General features: G+C 42.4%; 1 protein-coding gene across 2 annotated transcripts in view; it reads right to left on the bottom strand.

Annotated features, from left to right (window-relative positions):
* LOC109317032 (protein spinster homolog 3-like) overlaps positions 1–9,198 on the bottom strand; it is a 43,456-nt gene extending 34,258 nt beyond the window's left edge. Inside the window, exons 1-4 of one of the 2 annotated variants that reach the window (XM_019545456.1) lie at positions 8,904–9,198; positions 3,212–3,277; positions 1,738–1,874; positions 28–179 (exon numbers count right to left, since the gene is read on the bottom strand). In XM_019545456.1, coding sequence (XP_019401001.1) covers positions 28–179; positions 1,738–1,874; positions 3,212–3,277; positions 8,904–9,129 — 581 coding nt within the window. In that variant the 5' untranslated portion in view covers positions 9,130–9,198. The remainder of the gene's footprint in view (positions 1–27; positions 180–1,737; positions 1,875–3,211; positions 3,278–8,903) is intronic. The other variant, XM_019545455.1, reaches the window with a different exon arrangement.
* Between the last annotated feature and the right edge of the window lie 4,398 nt (positions 9,199–13,596).

Below are 13,596 nucleotides of genomic sequence, written 5' to 3'. Positions count from 1 at the left end.
GGTTCAACAATAGGTAAAAAGACACACCTTCCAACTGGGATGAAGATATAGAAGACAGACAACATTGTGGTCCTTTTCCCCTCCTCAAATAGGTCTCCAATGAAAGTTGGTGCCACGGTGGAGTAACTGGAGGTGCCGATGCCAACAAGTGCTCGCGAAAGAAAGAATAACCAGCTGTACTGGAGGCAGAAGACAGAGTATGGTCCAAAATATGCACATGAAATGAAAGCTTTCTTTTACAGGAAGGGTATTCTTACCAGTGTTCAGAACAGCAAAGACACTACATGAATTGGTCCCTTGTACTGAACACGGGTAGACAGCAATTAACATTCTGTTATCAACTCACACTAGTCCATTTTTGGAAGCACTAGTGTACAATGTTTTCACAAAATTGATAGGGAAAGAAGCCTGTTTAAGGATCTGAGAGGCAGTGAGAAAAACCTCAGAATACACCACTCAGTGAAAAGGAAATCTTAATCCCCTTAGTGAAGATGGAGAACTACTGTGGACACCCAAGAAGTTGAGCTAATAGGGCATTATACAAATAGGTCCAGTACATGATGAAGCATCTAGTGGAATGCACATCGAGTGCATCATCTCCATCTTGTGGAAGGCAACTGCTCACTTTCTCTCGTCTGTTTTAGACAGCCTTGTACCACACATTGAGACATTGCTTATTAAAAGTTGGGAGAAGGGGTACTAAGCCTTTCCCAATTGACTTAAAGTGGTACAATGACTGAAAATAAAAATCTGATTAAGACTAGCACCAAACAGCTGCTTCCATTGTGGTCCATGTCATGAAGGCTTCCCTTACTGCGGGGGGAGGAAATTCTCTGAACCACCTGTAGAATTTCATTACAAACTGATATTCCTAATAGAATGCTAAAAGTTTGCTTCATACATAGCATGACATTTTATACATTTGGTGCATGACCTTTGTACAGACATTAGTGCTTAACTGAAACTCCTGAAATGATTAGTAGAGCTCATCATAACTTTTCTCTTAGAAGAGAACCCAAGTAGAGCCACCTTAATAATTCTGGGTACATGCCTAACAGATCACCAAGGCCCAGAGTATCCAGCATTTCCTGGGACAGCCAACCATGCCAGAGCTGCCACTGTGGAACCAGGTCCACGGTGGCTGTAGCTGTAACTAAAGAGAAGAGCCCAGGCATTCCACTGAAGGGGCATTCTTCTCACTTTCACTGCTAATAACAGCAATGGTAAAATTGAAAAGATGTATGCAACACAGCTGAAGGATCCAGGGAGACTGTTTTATTTCAGGATACCATGTGCCACCACGAAGGATCTACCACTCTAAGCATGCTTATGAGCCAGTGGTGTCAATGATGCCATGTGGTAGACTTCGGTTTCAGTTTGTTAAACTGCAAAGTTACACACTATGAAGCTAAAAAGCCCTACTGTTTTAGAAAAATCAAGCACTCAAAAGTTGGAAAACAAGCTGCCTCTACAATTTTAATTCACAGGCTTAATCTTTATGCATATACACTATGTTACAGTAATCCCATGACTCTATACCTTCCATGGCTTGAGAGGCATACTACAATCCCCAGTAAAGCATTCCTACACATGGTTAACTGTTCACTTTTAAGAAGCAGGGTCTACCAGGCTGCTTGAAAGCTTTTTTAAAAAGCGTGATTGGTTCAAAACAAAAGTCCATTATCCCCAGGCTCCACTGACTCAAGAGTACCATCCCAGAATAAGCCAGTGACATACTGATTCCGGGATAAATGAACTGCCTAGTGTCACACCACTCCAGAGGAAGATACCAACACCAAGGATTTTTTTCCTGTTGTACCGGTCACCCAGGTATCCGAAGACGGGTGCAAATAGCATGTAGCAGATGAGGAAGACTGAAAAAGAAAAATATACCAATCTGAGAATTCTAGGCAAGTCATTCTTATGACACCCCTTTTTTCCCCTGAGGCAGTACTATGTATGCATGTGCTATTTGTTGGGCTAAATGTCAAAAGGAAGGATCAAATTCGCAGAACTTGTGGGCAGATCACCACTCCCAAGAGACATACTAAAACAGGCTAATATTTCAGCAGCTTTAGCTCTTCTAGTCCTGAGGTAGCAAGGTTTAATAGTTCTGGTTTAGGCAGTGACTTGGCTAGAAGTAAGCATTTACAGATGAAGAAACAGAAACCACAAGCAGCAAAACGTTAAGTGTAAACCAGTGACCAGGATGCAAGCAGACTAGTGCTTTAGTATTTCATGAGGTTATCACATACGCATGACTGAAAAACTTCTCCCAGGTGCCTTAATAAATTCACTCTTCCATATACTGTTAAAAAATCTGTACCATTGCTTCTTGCACCCTCCACACTTCTTTTTAAACTTCTTTGAATGAGACAAGGGTTTCTTAATACTCTGTTAAGAAGACAGCTCAGTGCTGTCAGCCATGCTCATTAGTTCACATTTCCACCCAAAATGTGCCATTATTTCCCAAAACATGCTCTTCAGTCCGAATTTTAACTCTGACATTAGGCAGACATAGTTCTTCAGGTAAATCTGATACCTTTAATTAGACCAACTAAAATTTTTGGTTGGTCAAATAAAAGGTATGAGATTTACCCAAAGAATCATGTCTGCCTATGTCCTCGGACCAACATGGCTACAACCAACACCCACGAACTCTGACCTTAGTTGTTTCAGGGTGACAGATACTAAATGATCCCATGCTAAATAAAGGGATTGCATAGCCATGTTATTTAGCACATTCATTCAAACCAACAGCAACTAAAAGTTAGCCAACCCTCAGACTCTGGGATCATAGGTCTGACCAATTCATATTTGACTCACTAAGTTTAGGCAAAAGGTATTTACTGCCTGGCCTACAGAAAGATCAGTAGAATTTTGTTAGGAGGATGTTATTGTTAAAGGAGGAATTTGGCCAAGAATCCCACTCCAACTCCCAACTTTGAGGGCCGTAACAATTTTAAATGACCAAAAAAAAAGTTTAGCCCTCTCAGTAAAGAAACTTTTTTGAGTCTGATTAAAAGTCAGCAGTCAGTGGCTTTTATCCATACATCTGTGAGCCAACTGTTTTAGCACTCAAAGTTGCAAGGCAGTAGTGAGGAACTAGAAACAAAACAAGGAAGAAAAGAACAGCTATAGTTCATTTTTAGAAACCAGCAAGCTGTATGTGGAACAGATCATATTCCTCTGAGCAGGACACACTCTTTACCTGTCTGCAATAAACCAGCTTTGCTGTCATGGATACCGAAGTACTTCTGTATATCTAGCAGTACCCCTGCAAAGAGAAAACCCCACATCGAAGTTTAGTAGAGAACACCATACATTAGCTGCAGTTTTTCTCATTTGCCACTTTGAAGACTGATGTCTAGACCAGGGCTTGCAGCGCCGTGGTGCATTTGGCTTGTCAATGCCGAATGTTGGGTAACAGAGGACTGCAATCTTTACCGCATACAACAGGGGTTGGCAACATTTCCTGATGAAAGGCTGGAAGTCACTGAATCATAAAAAATTAAGGTTGGAAGCAACCTCAGGAGGTTCTCTAATCCAACCCCCTGATCAAAGCACGTCCATCCCCAACTATAGCATCTTGGCCAGGGCTTTGTCTAAAAAACCTCCAAGGATGGAGATCGCACCACCTCTCTGGGTAACCTGTTCCAGTGCTTTACTACCCTCCTAGTGAGAAAATGCTTCCTAATATCTAACCTAACTTCCCTTGCTGCAATTTGAGACCACTGCTCCTTGTTCTGTATCTGCCACCACTGAGAACAGAGTCCAGCTCTATCATCTTTGTAACCCCCCTTCAGGCAGTTAAAGTCTGCTATTAAACCCCCTCTTGGTCTTCTCTTCTCCAGATTAAATAAGTCCAGTTCCCTCAGCCTCTACTCAGAAGTCATGTGCCCCGCTCCCCTAACCACTTTCATTGCCCTGCACTGGACTCTCTAATTTGTCCACATCCCTTCTATAGTGGTGGGGTCCAAAACGTGACACAGGACTCCAGATGTGGCCTCACCAGTGCCGAATAGAGGGGAAGAATCACTTTCCTCAACCTGCTGGCAATTTCACAGACATTAGGGGCTGGAAGGGACCTCGTGAGATCATCGAGTCCAGCCCCCTGCCAGAGGTAAGAAGTCTGCAGGCAGTGGTGACATGTAGGGGGTGAACGAGGGTGCACGGGGGGCAGGCGGGAGCGCCGGTGCCCCCCCCGCAAGCACTGGCCAATCGCTGCAGCCGCTCTCAGAAGTGGCTGCAGTGATTGTCCGCAGTGACTGGCCGTTACGGGATCGGCTGCGGGGCTCCCCCTGGGCAGCGGGATCGGCCACAGGGGGACCCCCTCCTGGTTGGCGGGACTGGTTGGGGGGAGCATGTGCCCCCCCTGACTAAGGCGGCACCAGTCGCCCATGTCTAAAGGGATCAAGTGATCCCAGCAAGATAAACATCCAAATGCCTTCTGAATGAATCCAGAGTAGGTGCTTGCACCACCTGGGGGGGAGTCTGTTCCAGACCTTGGACACTCAGACTGTAAAAAAGTTTTTCCTTATATCAAGTCTAAACTGCCCTTCTAGAAGTTTGGGGCCGTTAGACCTAGTTATCCCTTGGCAAGCCCTGGTGAACAACTGTTCTCCCAGATCCCTATGTACTTTTAGGCTGCAGCCTTCTTGTCTGCAGGCTGAAGAGTCCCATGTCTTCGAGTCTCTCCTTGTAAGGCTTGCTCTCTTGGCCTTAATGCTCTATGAATGCAGCCCAGTACCCAACTCAGGTAGGAGCTGTGTGGGCACTAGGACCTGGATGCTGCCACTTTTCCCTGCTGCCCTTGATGGCAGGGAGAAAGCCACTCCTTTGCTGGAGTCCATGCTGCCTGACTGGCATAGTATGGGTAAAACCTTCCCTCTGTCACACCTTAAGCTGTCCAAATGCAATGTGGGCACAGTGACAGCCCCTCTGCTGGAGCCCAAGGCGGTCAACTGTGGGGCAATGTGGGCAGTTCCCTCTCCAGCTAAGATCCTGGTGCCAACTGTGGCGTGGTGCAGGGAGTCTCTTGCTGCTGAACGCTCCTGAAGCCACAGTTTTGCAGGCTGCCTCCAAAATCTCCATGGACCATAGGTTGCCAACCCTTGGTATATGAGATACTAAAAAGTGTCTAAATAACCTATTTTCCAGCACTTCATTCAGGAAATTATTGCTAGTTTACTGTACAGATCCTGCAACACTTTCCGCACCCACAGTTTCCATTACAATCAGTAATTTCTAGAGTCATTTACATATATAGTGATATATAAGCATTTTATAAATCCAAGGCTTAGGTAGACACCATGCAGAACAAGATCAGTGGCATGTGCCCTTTGTAGCAAGAATGCTCATCAGATCAGATGGCATTTGCAACATAGGAGCTCCTAGTTTCACATAGCCAGCAATCCTAGAATATTTAGTCTGAGCAGAAAGAACTTCTAGATTTCTACTAAGATACATCACCATTTCCAGTGTACAGAGATGTTCCAGCTTGTGCCTCTCAGACACTGGACAAAATACAAATGATTCTAACAACTGTTGTTATAAATCCATGGCTGAAGCTCAGGAGATGGCACTTCAGCCACTTCATGGCTTTTCACAGTTTGGTAGGGTGCTGGGGAAGGAGGGGGGGGAAGCTCTTATCTTAACACAATCTTGATGTTTTGTAACTCCCTCGCCCTCTGATAAAAATAAGAACCTGATAGCAGAAACCAGAGTCACAAAAATATGTGAAGTTTCCTTTCCTTCAGTCCTGTGGTAATGAAGGATATTACATCAGTTTAAAGGTTTTAGTTCTTGTGTTTTAAAGAATATCTTATTTACCAAAAATTTAGTTACGGACACAAGCAGTCAGAGTCTCATTTCCAATGGCTTAGCTTACACAGAACCCTCTCTCATCTTGTGGTTTATGGAAGATAGTTGACTGTGATGTTGACTACTTTGGCTATATTATACTACCATCACTATCTATGCTACTCTGCAAACCAGATAGCTCTAGTTCTGGTAGCAATCTAGGTGTGAAAACAGACCAACAACAAGAGTACTTACCTTGCCTCTTGGGCTGTTAACAGAGGTTCAATTAAAGGTGCAATGGAATCTGATTTGCAATCAACTTCTTGCCATGCTACATGTGCATGGCAGGAAGTGTAATTGTGGGACTGGGGATCAGATCCCAATCATACCCTATTGCCAGTGCAGGGGGAGCCCGGAATCATGATCCCAGGCTCCCCCCGCACCAGCAAGTAGCAAGCTGGGTGCCCAGTGTGCCCGTGGCTGGAAGCACTTAGGGAACACATAGAAGTCCTTCAAGACTGACTGGTGCACTCTTGGGGCTCAGAGTGCTGACCAGCTAAGCAGTGTTAGCCACAAGTTCAATTTAATATGCAATGGGAACTCGCCACAGAGTTACTACACCCATTTTGTCTAAAAACTTTGTGGCTTATTCCCTGTTTTATCATACCATTAACTGCATAAATATGTGGCCAGGTTACTATGCAAGAAGTGATTAACTGGTTAATCATGTATTAAGTGTAAGGTATCCCACGTTCCTTGGATGGGTTTTCCCAACTTGTTCTGAGCTCTAGTCCAGGCTGTCATGGCTAGTTTAAGCTAGTTCCTGTATGTCTTCACTGCAGCTACAGTGGCGACTCCCAGCAGGTATACTCTTAGTCCAATATTAAGTCACTAGTCAATAATGTAAAGAGTAACATTGAGATTCTCAAATTCTAAGCCGCTCCTGATCACGTACTGCATGCAAAAGCAAGAGATTTTTATTTTTAAAAGGTCTATTGCTCTGGAAAGCTTAATAAGTGACTGGAAAGTCAGCAGCCGTAATTCACTGGGAGTTTCTTTGAGCAAAACCACACTAAGTCAGTCCTGGTTGCTGCCATTAAATGCTATCATTAACTTCACCAGAAATGGATCAAACTAGATACAACCTACGCTTCTGGGGTAGAATGTGGAAGCTATTGATCAAGGCACAGTATTATCAGAAAACAAACAATATAACCAAAAATACCATTTCCAACCGTAACCTCAGCCCACCCCAAACCAAGCGCTCCAGCTCAAGGTCAAGTTATCAAATTGTTTGGTTTCACGTGCCAAGCCCATGAAGCTAAAAGTAGCCTGACTATATCAATGCACAGTAACAGCACAAGAAAAGAGGCAAAGTTCATATGACCCCAATTTCCTCTTTCATATAACCAAGTACAAAAGTTTACTATCAGAAGATCTGCTTTCTGTAGACCCTATCTTCAAGAGGGCCCACAACACAAAACCGTACTTTCTCTACTGCTACCAACACACTTGCAAGTTGATGCCTGCATTTACCCTGCTTTCTTGCATTAATCTGTTAAGCCAAGTGCTTCATTTTAGGAATCTGACCTCCACCGACACAGAAGCATTAAAGAGAAGTTGGTTGATGCAAGAGTTACGCAGACGTACAGGACGTTGCTATACCACATTATCTGTAATTTTCACTTAGAAAATCAAGTTACATATACCGGGGCTCTTCGAGAGTTAAATGAAGTACGTTTCAATGCTATGCTGCCGTTGAGGTACAGAAAGAACATCTGGAACGTCTGTGTTTTATATCTGGAAGGCTCTGCTTTAGCATTTCTGTATGACCTTGACAGTGGCTGCCCCTCCGATTTCCCCAACTGTAAATCTGGGATATCCTAATACTTGCTCTTGGTAAGTCACTATTAGCTCCCTCCAATCAAGATCAAGAATAGTTCTGGTCACTAGTGAACCAAATAACAGGTAACACTATCTAGATGTGCTAAGCCATGGAAAGTCCATTGTTATCTCACACATTTATCCTCGGTGCACTCTCTTCTCACACATTCTAACCCCAATTATTTTCCTCAAGCCTCTCTGCTGAAGGAGAATTAACGTTAATGCCTAGACAAAAAGGAGAGTTCCCATTACGGATAAAAGTACTTAACAGTCTTGATATTTCATTCAGCTCATATCCCTATTTGTTTCCCATTCCTGGTTCAGGTCAAGTCATTCATTTTCTTTAGTGTTTGGGAAGGAAGAAACCTGGAACCATATAGTGCACATTCCTGGGAGCCTCACAGTTGCTAAAGCTGTATGTTGTGAGAATTAAATCCATGGCGCTTAAAATCTCATCTATGTGTACAAAGTAACTTATCTAGTTAAGGCACTCAGCCTTATTATTAGAGTTAGACTAAGCAACCAATCCATCAAAGATTCTGAAACACCCCAACCCCCTCAAAAATATTTAAGATTGCCAAGTTTGAGTAGATTAAATATGTCAGTTATGGTCCAATAAAAAGGGGAATTTTTGGCCGCTTAACCCTTTTAGGAAAAAAAATGAAGCATGGATGACCCATCAGTCCTTATATAAGCAAACCTATCTCCAGCCTAAAGCAGCAGGGAGGACAGTACCCTTTCATTTCTACATGTAAAAAGGAGCAGTCTATCACATCTTAAGAAGGTGTGGTGACACCTGATCCTGCCCCACCAAGCCAAAGTCCTGCACAGAAACTGACTGATCACACTTCATGCCAGGGTTCCATTTATAGTAATTTCATGGTTAAATAACTAATCAGATCCAAGCATGTTACAGACATGAATGACCGGAGATTAACTGTCAGCAGGCTGCTTCCAAAAGTTGAATCAATCATTTATTGGCCTTTTAATTTTACAAATGGAAATTTTGCAGGAATTTGACAAACAGGCAAAACCTATCATGCAAAATAAATAATTAAATACAAGTCTACATATCTGTGCTGCTTTGATGGATTTATGGTGGTCCCCCTGTCCCTGCCCCCAAAATAAAGGCCTTTGAGGCTGATATTTCCCTGACAACTATGAGATTAACAGACTGGTTAAGAACTCTGTTTCATAAAAAGAGGAAGAAATCTTACCTGGCACAAGATACCAATCCATAAAGTTTATTAAATTAATAAAGCAGAGCACCCCGACCACTAGGTAAGTTCTCTTTGCTGAAATATTTCCCGATGCCTGTGAAAACTGAGCGGCTCTTTCACTTGGTTCAGTTGTGCCATAGTTCCTCCTGCCATGGGGCAGCTCAGCTTTTACGCCTTTCTTCTCACTTGTTTCACTGAGCCACTCTGGCACAGAGTTCTCCATGTTCCACGGGACATGAAACTACCCTATTTCAATCTCTCAAGCACAACCAGATAGGCCTTAATTTCCCTCACATTATGCGGAAGACAACCTTGTAGAGTCACTTCCTGCGACAAAGATCTACCCGCAAGCCTGGTTATGAAGCCTTAGGTTGAAGGTTCCTCATGGCAGCTTCTGCAGAAAAGGCAGTCAGGCCTGTGGTTTTTACTGACACAGCTGTAAAAATATCTTCTACTATGAATCCAAACACAAGAGGATGTAAATGCAGAAAGACTCACTGTGCAGGACAGAGTACTAAGCAACTGGGTAGAGAAAAATCCTGCCTACGGTAAGTCACTTTCTTTGTGCCTCAGTTCCCCCATCTGTAAAATAGGGCTAAAAATATCAGAACATCAGAACGGCATCCTGAGAGCAGCGTCTAAGTTTGTTCACTGCTCCTCTCATATGAAACACTGTGGGCAACCCAAACAAGACAGACTTCTACTTCAAGTTTTATAATTAAGGGTCTGTAAATACCATTGCCAAGGTTGGGGGGTATAGATCAGTTATTATTTAACTAGAGTTTAATATCTGGAAAAAACCTCACCCTGGCCATTAAGAGGTGAAAGGAAACTGCACTAAGTCACGGAGCATGGATTACCAGAAAACAAAACAGAAGAACTTATCTTGGAGTTGAAACCAGGCAGGGAACAGAAGGAAGAAATTTTACTTCAGCAGAATTTGCTGCAGCCTCGTTTACATTCTGTAGCAATATGCAATTATATTCTACAATAAAAAACATTTTGGGGGGATATAAATGCAGGTTCTTCCAGAGTGTGTAGACATGCCTATGTACCCCTTGCTACCCACTTCAAAGACCTGAGAAGCAATTCTGGTTTACCATTCTTCCAAATGGTCTAATACCAGTTCTCATAAGGAACTCTGACAGCTGAACTCTAAATTTTGGGTTTCTATTTTTACTTTTATTTGTGGCGGAAGGGGCTAGAAATCTGACAACTAATCTCAACTGTCTTTCCAGTTCTCCTGTCAACTGGCTTTGGTACTTATACTCCTCTATTAAGGGAATTTACTGCAAACTAGGCATAGGGCCTGAAACTACACTGCTAAAAGCTAGACAACCACCTAAAATAGTCTAGAAAGATGGGATAGTAACATCATCAATTATTTCTGATGCATAAAGAGAGCAGTTGGCTACATTTTTTAAATCAATAAGCATCTCTTACTTTGGGGTGGACTGTAAAAGAAAAGAAATGTATCCATACCCAGAGTGACCAGTTCCTTTGAAAAACTGACCCTCTCCAATTCAGAGTGGTGTGTAATATTACAACACTTCTGTTTTGGAGATCAGGGTCTATATGAACCAGAGGGCCTGATCCTGCTCTAAATTTAGCTGAATTAAAACATTTGGCAAAAACAGTTACTCCTCAAAGTTCTTTTAAATAAGTCTAAAATTGCATTTATCCATAAAAGTTTCACACTATAATTCATGGTGCAGCTTTCATCAATACTGTCATCAGCTGTGACTGCATGTGACCAACAGAGGGAGATTAATCTACTATCCTGCTAGAATCATCCTAACAGGATGTCGCTCCAAAAACCTAAAGGATAAGCTAACATATTAAAAGCACATGCACCTCAAGTGGTTATATACCTCTGGCTAAAATATATATCTAATAAGAAGCAGCACAACCTTGCCCCATTAAAAATGGTAGGTAATTAGGCCAGAAATAAAATATAAAAGCTCACCTTGAGAACTAAGCATTTCTAAGCTAGGCAAAATCATCTCAGCTCTGAATGTGGCTTGTTTTAGATAAGAAGCAAGTTATTTCTGTAATGAATCAGTGTGAATGAATGTATTGCTTCACAACGAAATGGGACAGTTTAAACTGTTAATTATGCAAGTCAATAAAGGGCCATTAGGTGTCACTACAGTACGAAAGAATCCATGCCTCCTAGGACAAACAACAGGAGCTTCCAATCACCTTTACGCTAGCACACTTTGGACCAGTTTCACTATTAATCTTTTCTATTTAAAAAAAGCGTAAGCAGCCAGCACTCCAGAAAGTGATCTGTCTAGCAATCACTGAAACCCAGCCACTGAACACCATCACCAATATCTCCATTTGCATGTAGCCATGATCAAATTTGAAGACTTAAACTTGCCCTGTAAAGGAACATGTAATTATGTTAGATTCCAATTTTTAAATATTTTTCCTCAAACCAGTCTGCAGAATGTGTGTGCATGTGCATTCCTGAAGGAGCTTAGGCAATCACACAGCACTGTTTTTTGTGCGCTTCTGCAGAAAGTTGGGTTTATCATCAGCAGGAAGGAGAAAGACAAAACAACTAAATCAAGCTAAATAAGAAATTAAAAAGAAATGGAGCCCCAAACTTTGGAAACATTTTAATTTATCACCTCAAGTGTCCTTTCAAAAGGAGAGCATAGCAGTGCCTGGGCTCTGTATACCCAGGGCAAGTATACAAACTCCCCACCCCTCCCATAAACTTTTTCCCACCCATCCAGGATACCCAAGTCTCCTGTGTTTCAGGGGAGTTACAGATGCAAAAGCCACTCAAGACTCCCAAAACTGGTAGCTTGGATCTCCCTTCTGACAAAGTTCTCCATTGTCACAGAATGCCCAACATCTACTCCTGGACTCGAAGATTATAGAAACAAGCTGCCATAGATAGTTAAGACTTACTTGGCTTTGACCTGACTTCTCTATGCAGGTGACTCAGCTCTATTTTTCCATATTGGACTTGCCCAAAACACAGCGCCAGGTTTGTAGACCATTTCCTTACCAATGTCATGTCATCAACTCCAAGTTCAACTTGGACAAAATAAAGGCTTCTATCCAAGCTCTACTTTTGGTTTACCAGGTTGGACAAGAACAACGTTCTTCCAGGCACTTTGATGTAAAATATATATATATCCTCTTAGACACTGCTTTCATTTGACTCAGTCATCTAGGCAGTATTTGAGTTGTTATTTGTTCATGTTCTACAACTTTGACCTTTCTGCTGTTCACATCATCACACCTACCTTGAACTTCAACTACTGAAGCTGCTCCCCAGGATGATCATGCATACCTGCTTTGGTGGCCCTTTGTTCATTCCCCTTCTTTGCTGTCAGATAAGCTTATCTTTCTTTCTAGAAGCCTTTTATAACCTAGACTTGCCCTATTAGTTCACAGGGACACCCCACCAACATTGCTCTACCAATTGCTCTACCTTTGGTGCTCATTAGGCCATTTCTCCCACAGAGACTTCATGGTCTCTTAAAATGATCAGGGACAAATTCCGTGTCAGAAGTCCAGAGACATCTTCCAGTTCACCTCTTGCTTACAGAGTACAGACTTCTGACAACACCTGGGACACAATTACCATTTGTTATACCCCACATTTCCTATTGCCTGGATAGGATGACCCATCTCATTTAACCAGTTATGCATTAAAGTTCACGAGGAGCCTATACTGTCTAGATACCTCAGATACATTAAAGTCCTTAGTTGTCACTGTAACACACAAGTGCTTCCCTCCCTAGTAGTATAGCATCATCCTCCTGTGATTATTCCCTTTACTCCCCATTTAGGGCTCACAGTTGCATCATGCAAGTTACCAGCAGTTAAATCCTTCTATGGTAGGAGCTATTCAGAACCTGTTTATTCTAAGTTGCTGGCATTAACTCTTGTGCACAGTTGGAAGACATTTCCTCACACCATTTTGAATCTGGCCTTGGTACTAAAGGCTTGTTTTGATGGCTGAACCTGGCAAATGCAACTGAGAATCCCCAGATGAATATATACAGCACTTGTTAGTAGCTAGAATGGGTCAGCTGACACTCAGCAGGCTAAGCCATAGATTTATTTTCTTTCTTTCTCTCTCTCTCTCTCTTTCCTTCTTTCTCTCTCCCCTTCTCACTTTTTTTAGTGTTTAGACAGGACACTTGCTTTAACTGTAGTCATTAAACACTCAAATTTTGCTCGGACATTATTAATTCATTCAAGAAAAAAAACAAACAAGCATTCTATCCATTGTGGCATGCACTTAACATCTGATCAGCAGTCCTGCTAGATCTTTGCATTGCGCTCTGAGTATCAAACTACGTAGCCTGAGAAGCTGAAGTTCCTACCCTTACTTGGCCACAACTCTAGCCTGTGCTGCCACTCTTATTAGCAAGAAATGAGACACTGATATAAACAGGAGGGAGCTAGTGAAAAAGTGCTTATAGTACACAAGAGCAATACTAAAGTTAACAAGCTAAGACTTGTGGAAGCTGCATGCTATAACAGCCACCAGTGTATTTCTGTTAGCTTCATTCAGGCCAGTGAAGAGGCTGCTAGCACACACACTGTGCCTGGAACCCACAGAGAACAATTTACAGAGAGCTGATGGGAAGGAGAATTACTATTAACACGTCTTATTAACAGAATAAACAAACAAACAGACAAGTTTTGCTTGAAAACCTCT

This window comes from Crocodylus porosus, unplaced genomic scaffold, assembly GCF_001723895.1.
Source record: "Crocodylus porosus isolate Cpor-Errol unplaced genomic scaffold, CroPor_comp1, whole genome shotgun sequence".
NCBI lineage: Eukaryota > Metazoa > Chordata > Crocodylia > Crocodylidae > Crocodylus > Crocodylus porosus.
Note: the sequence above shows the minus strand (reverse complement) of the source record. Positions and strands in the feature narration are given on the sequence as shown.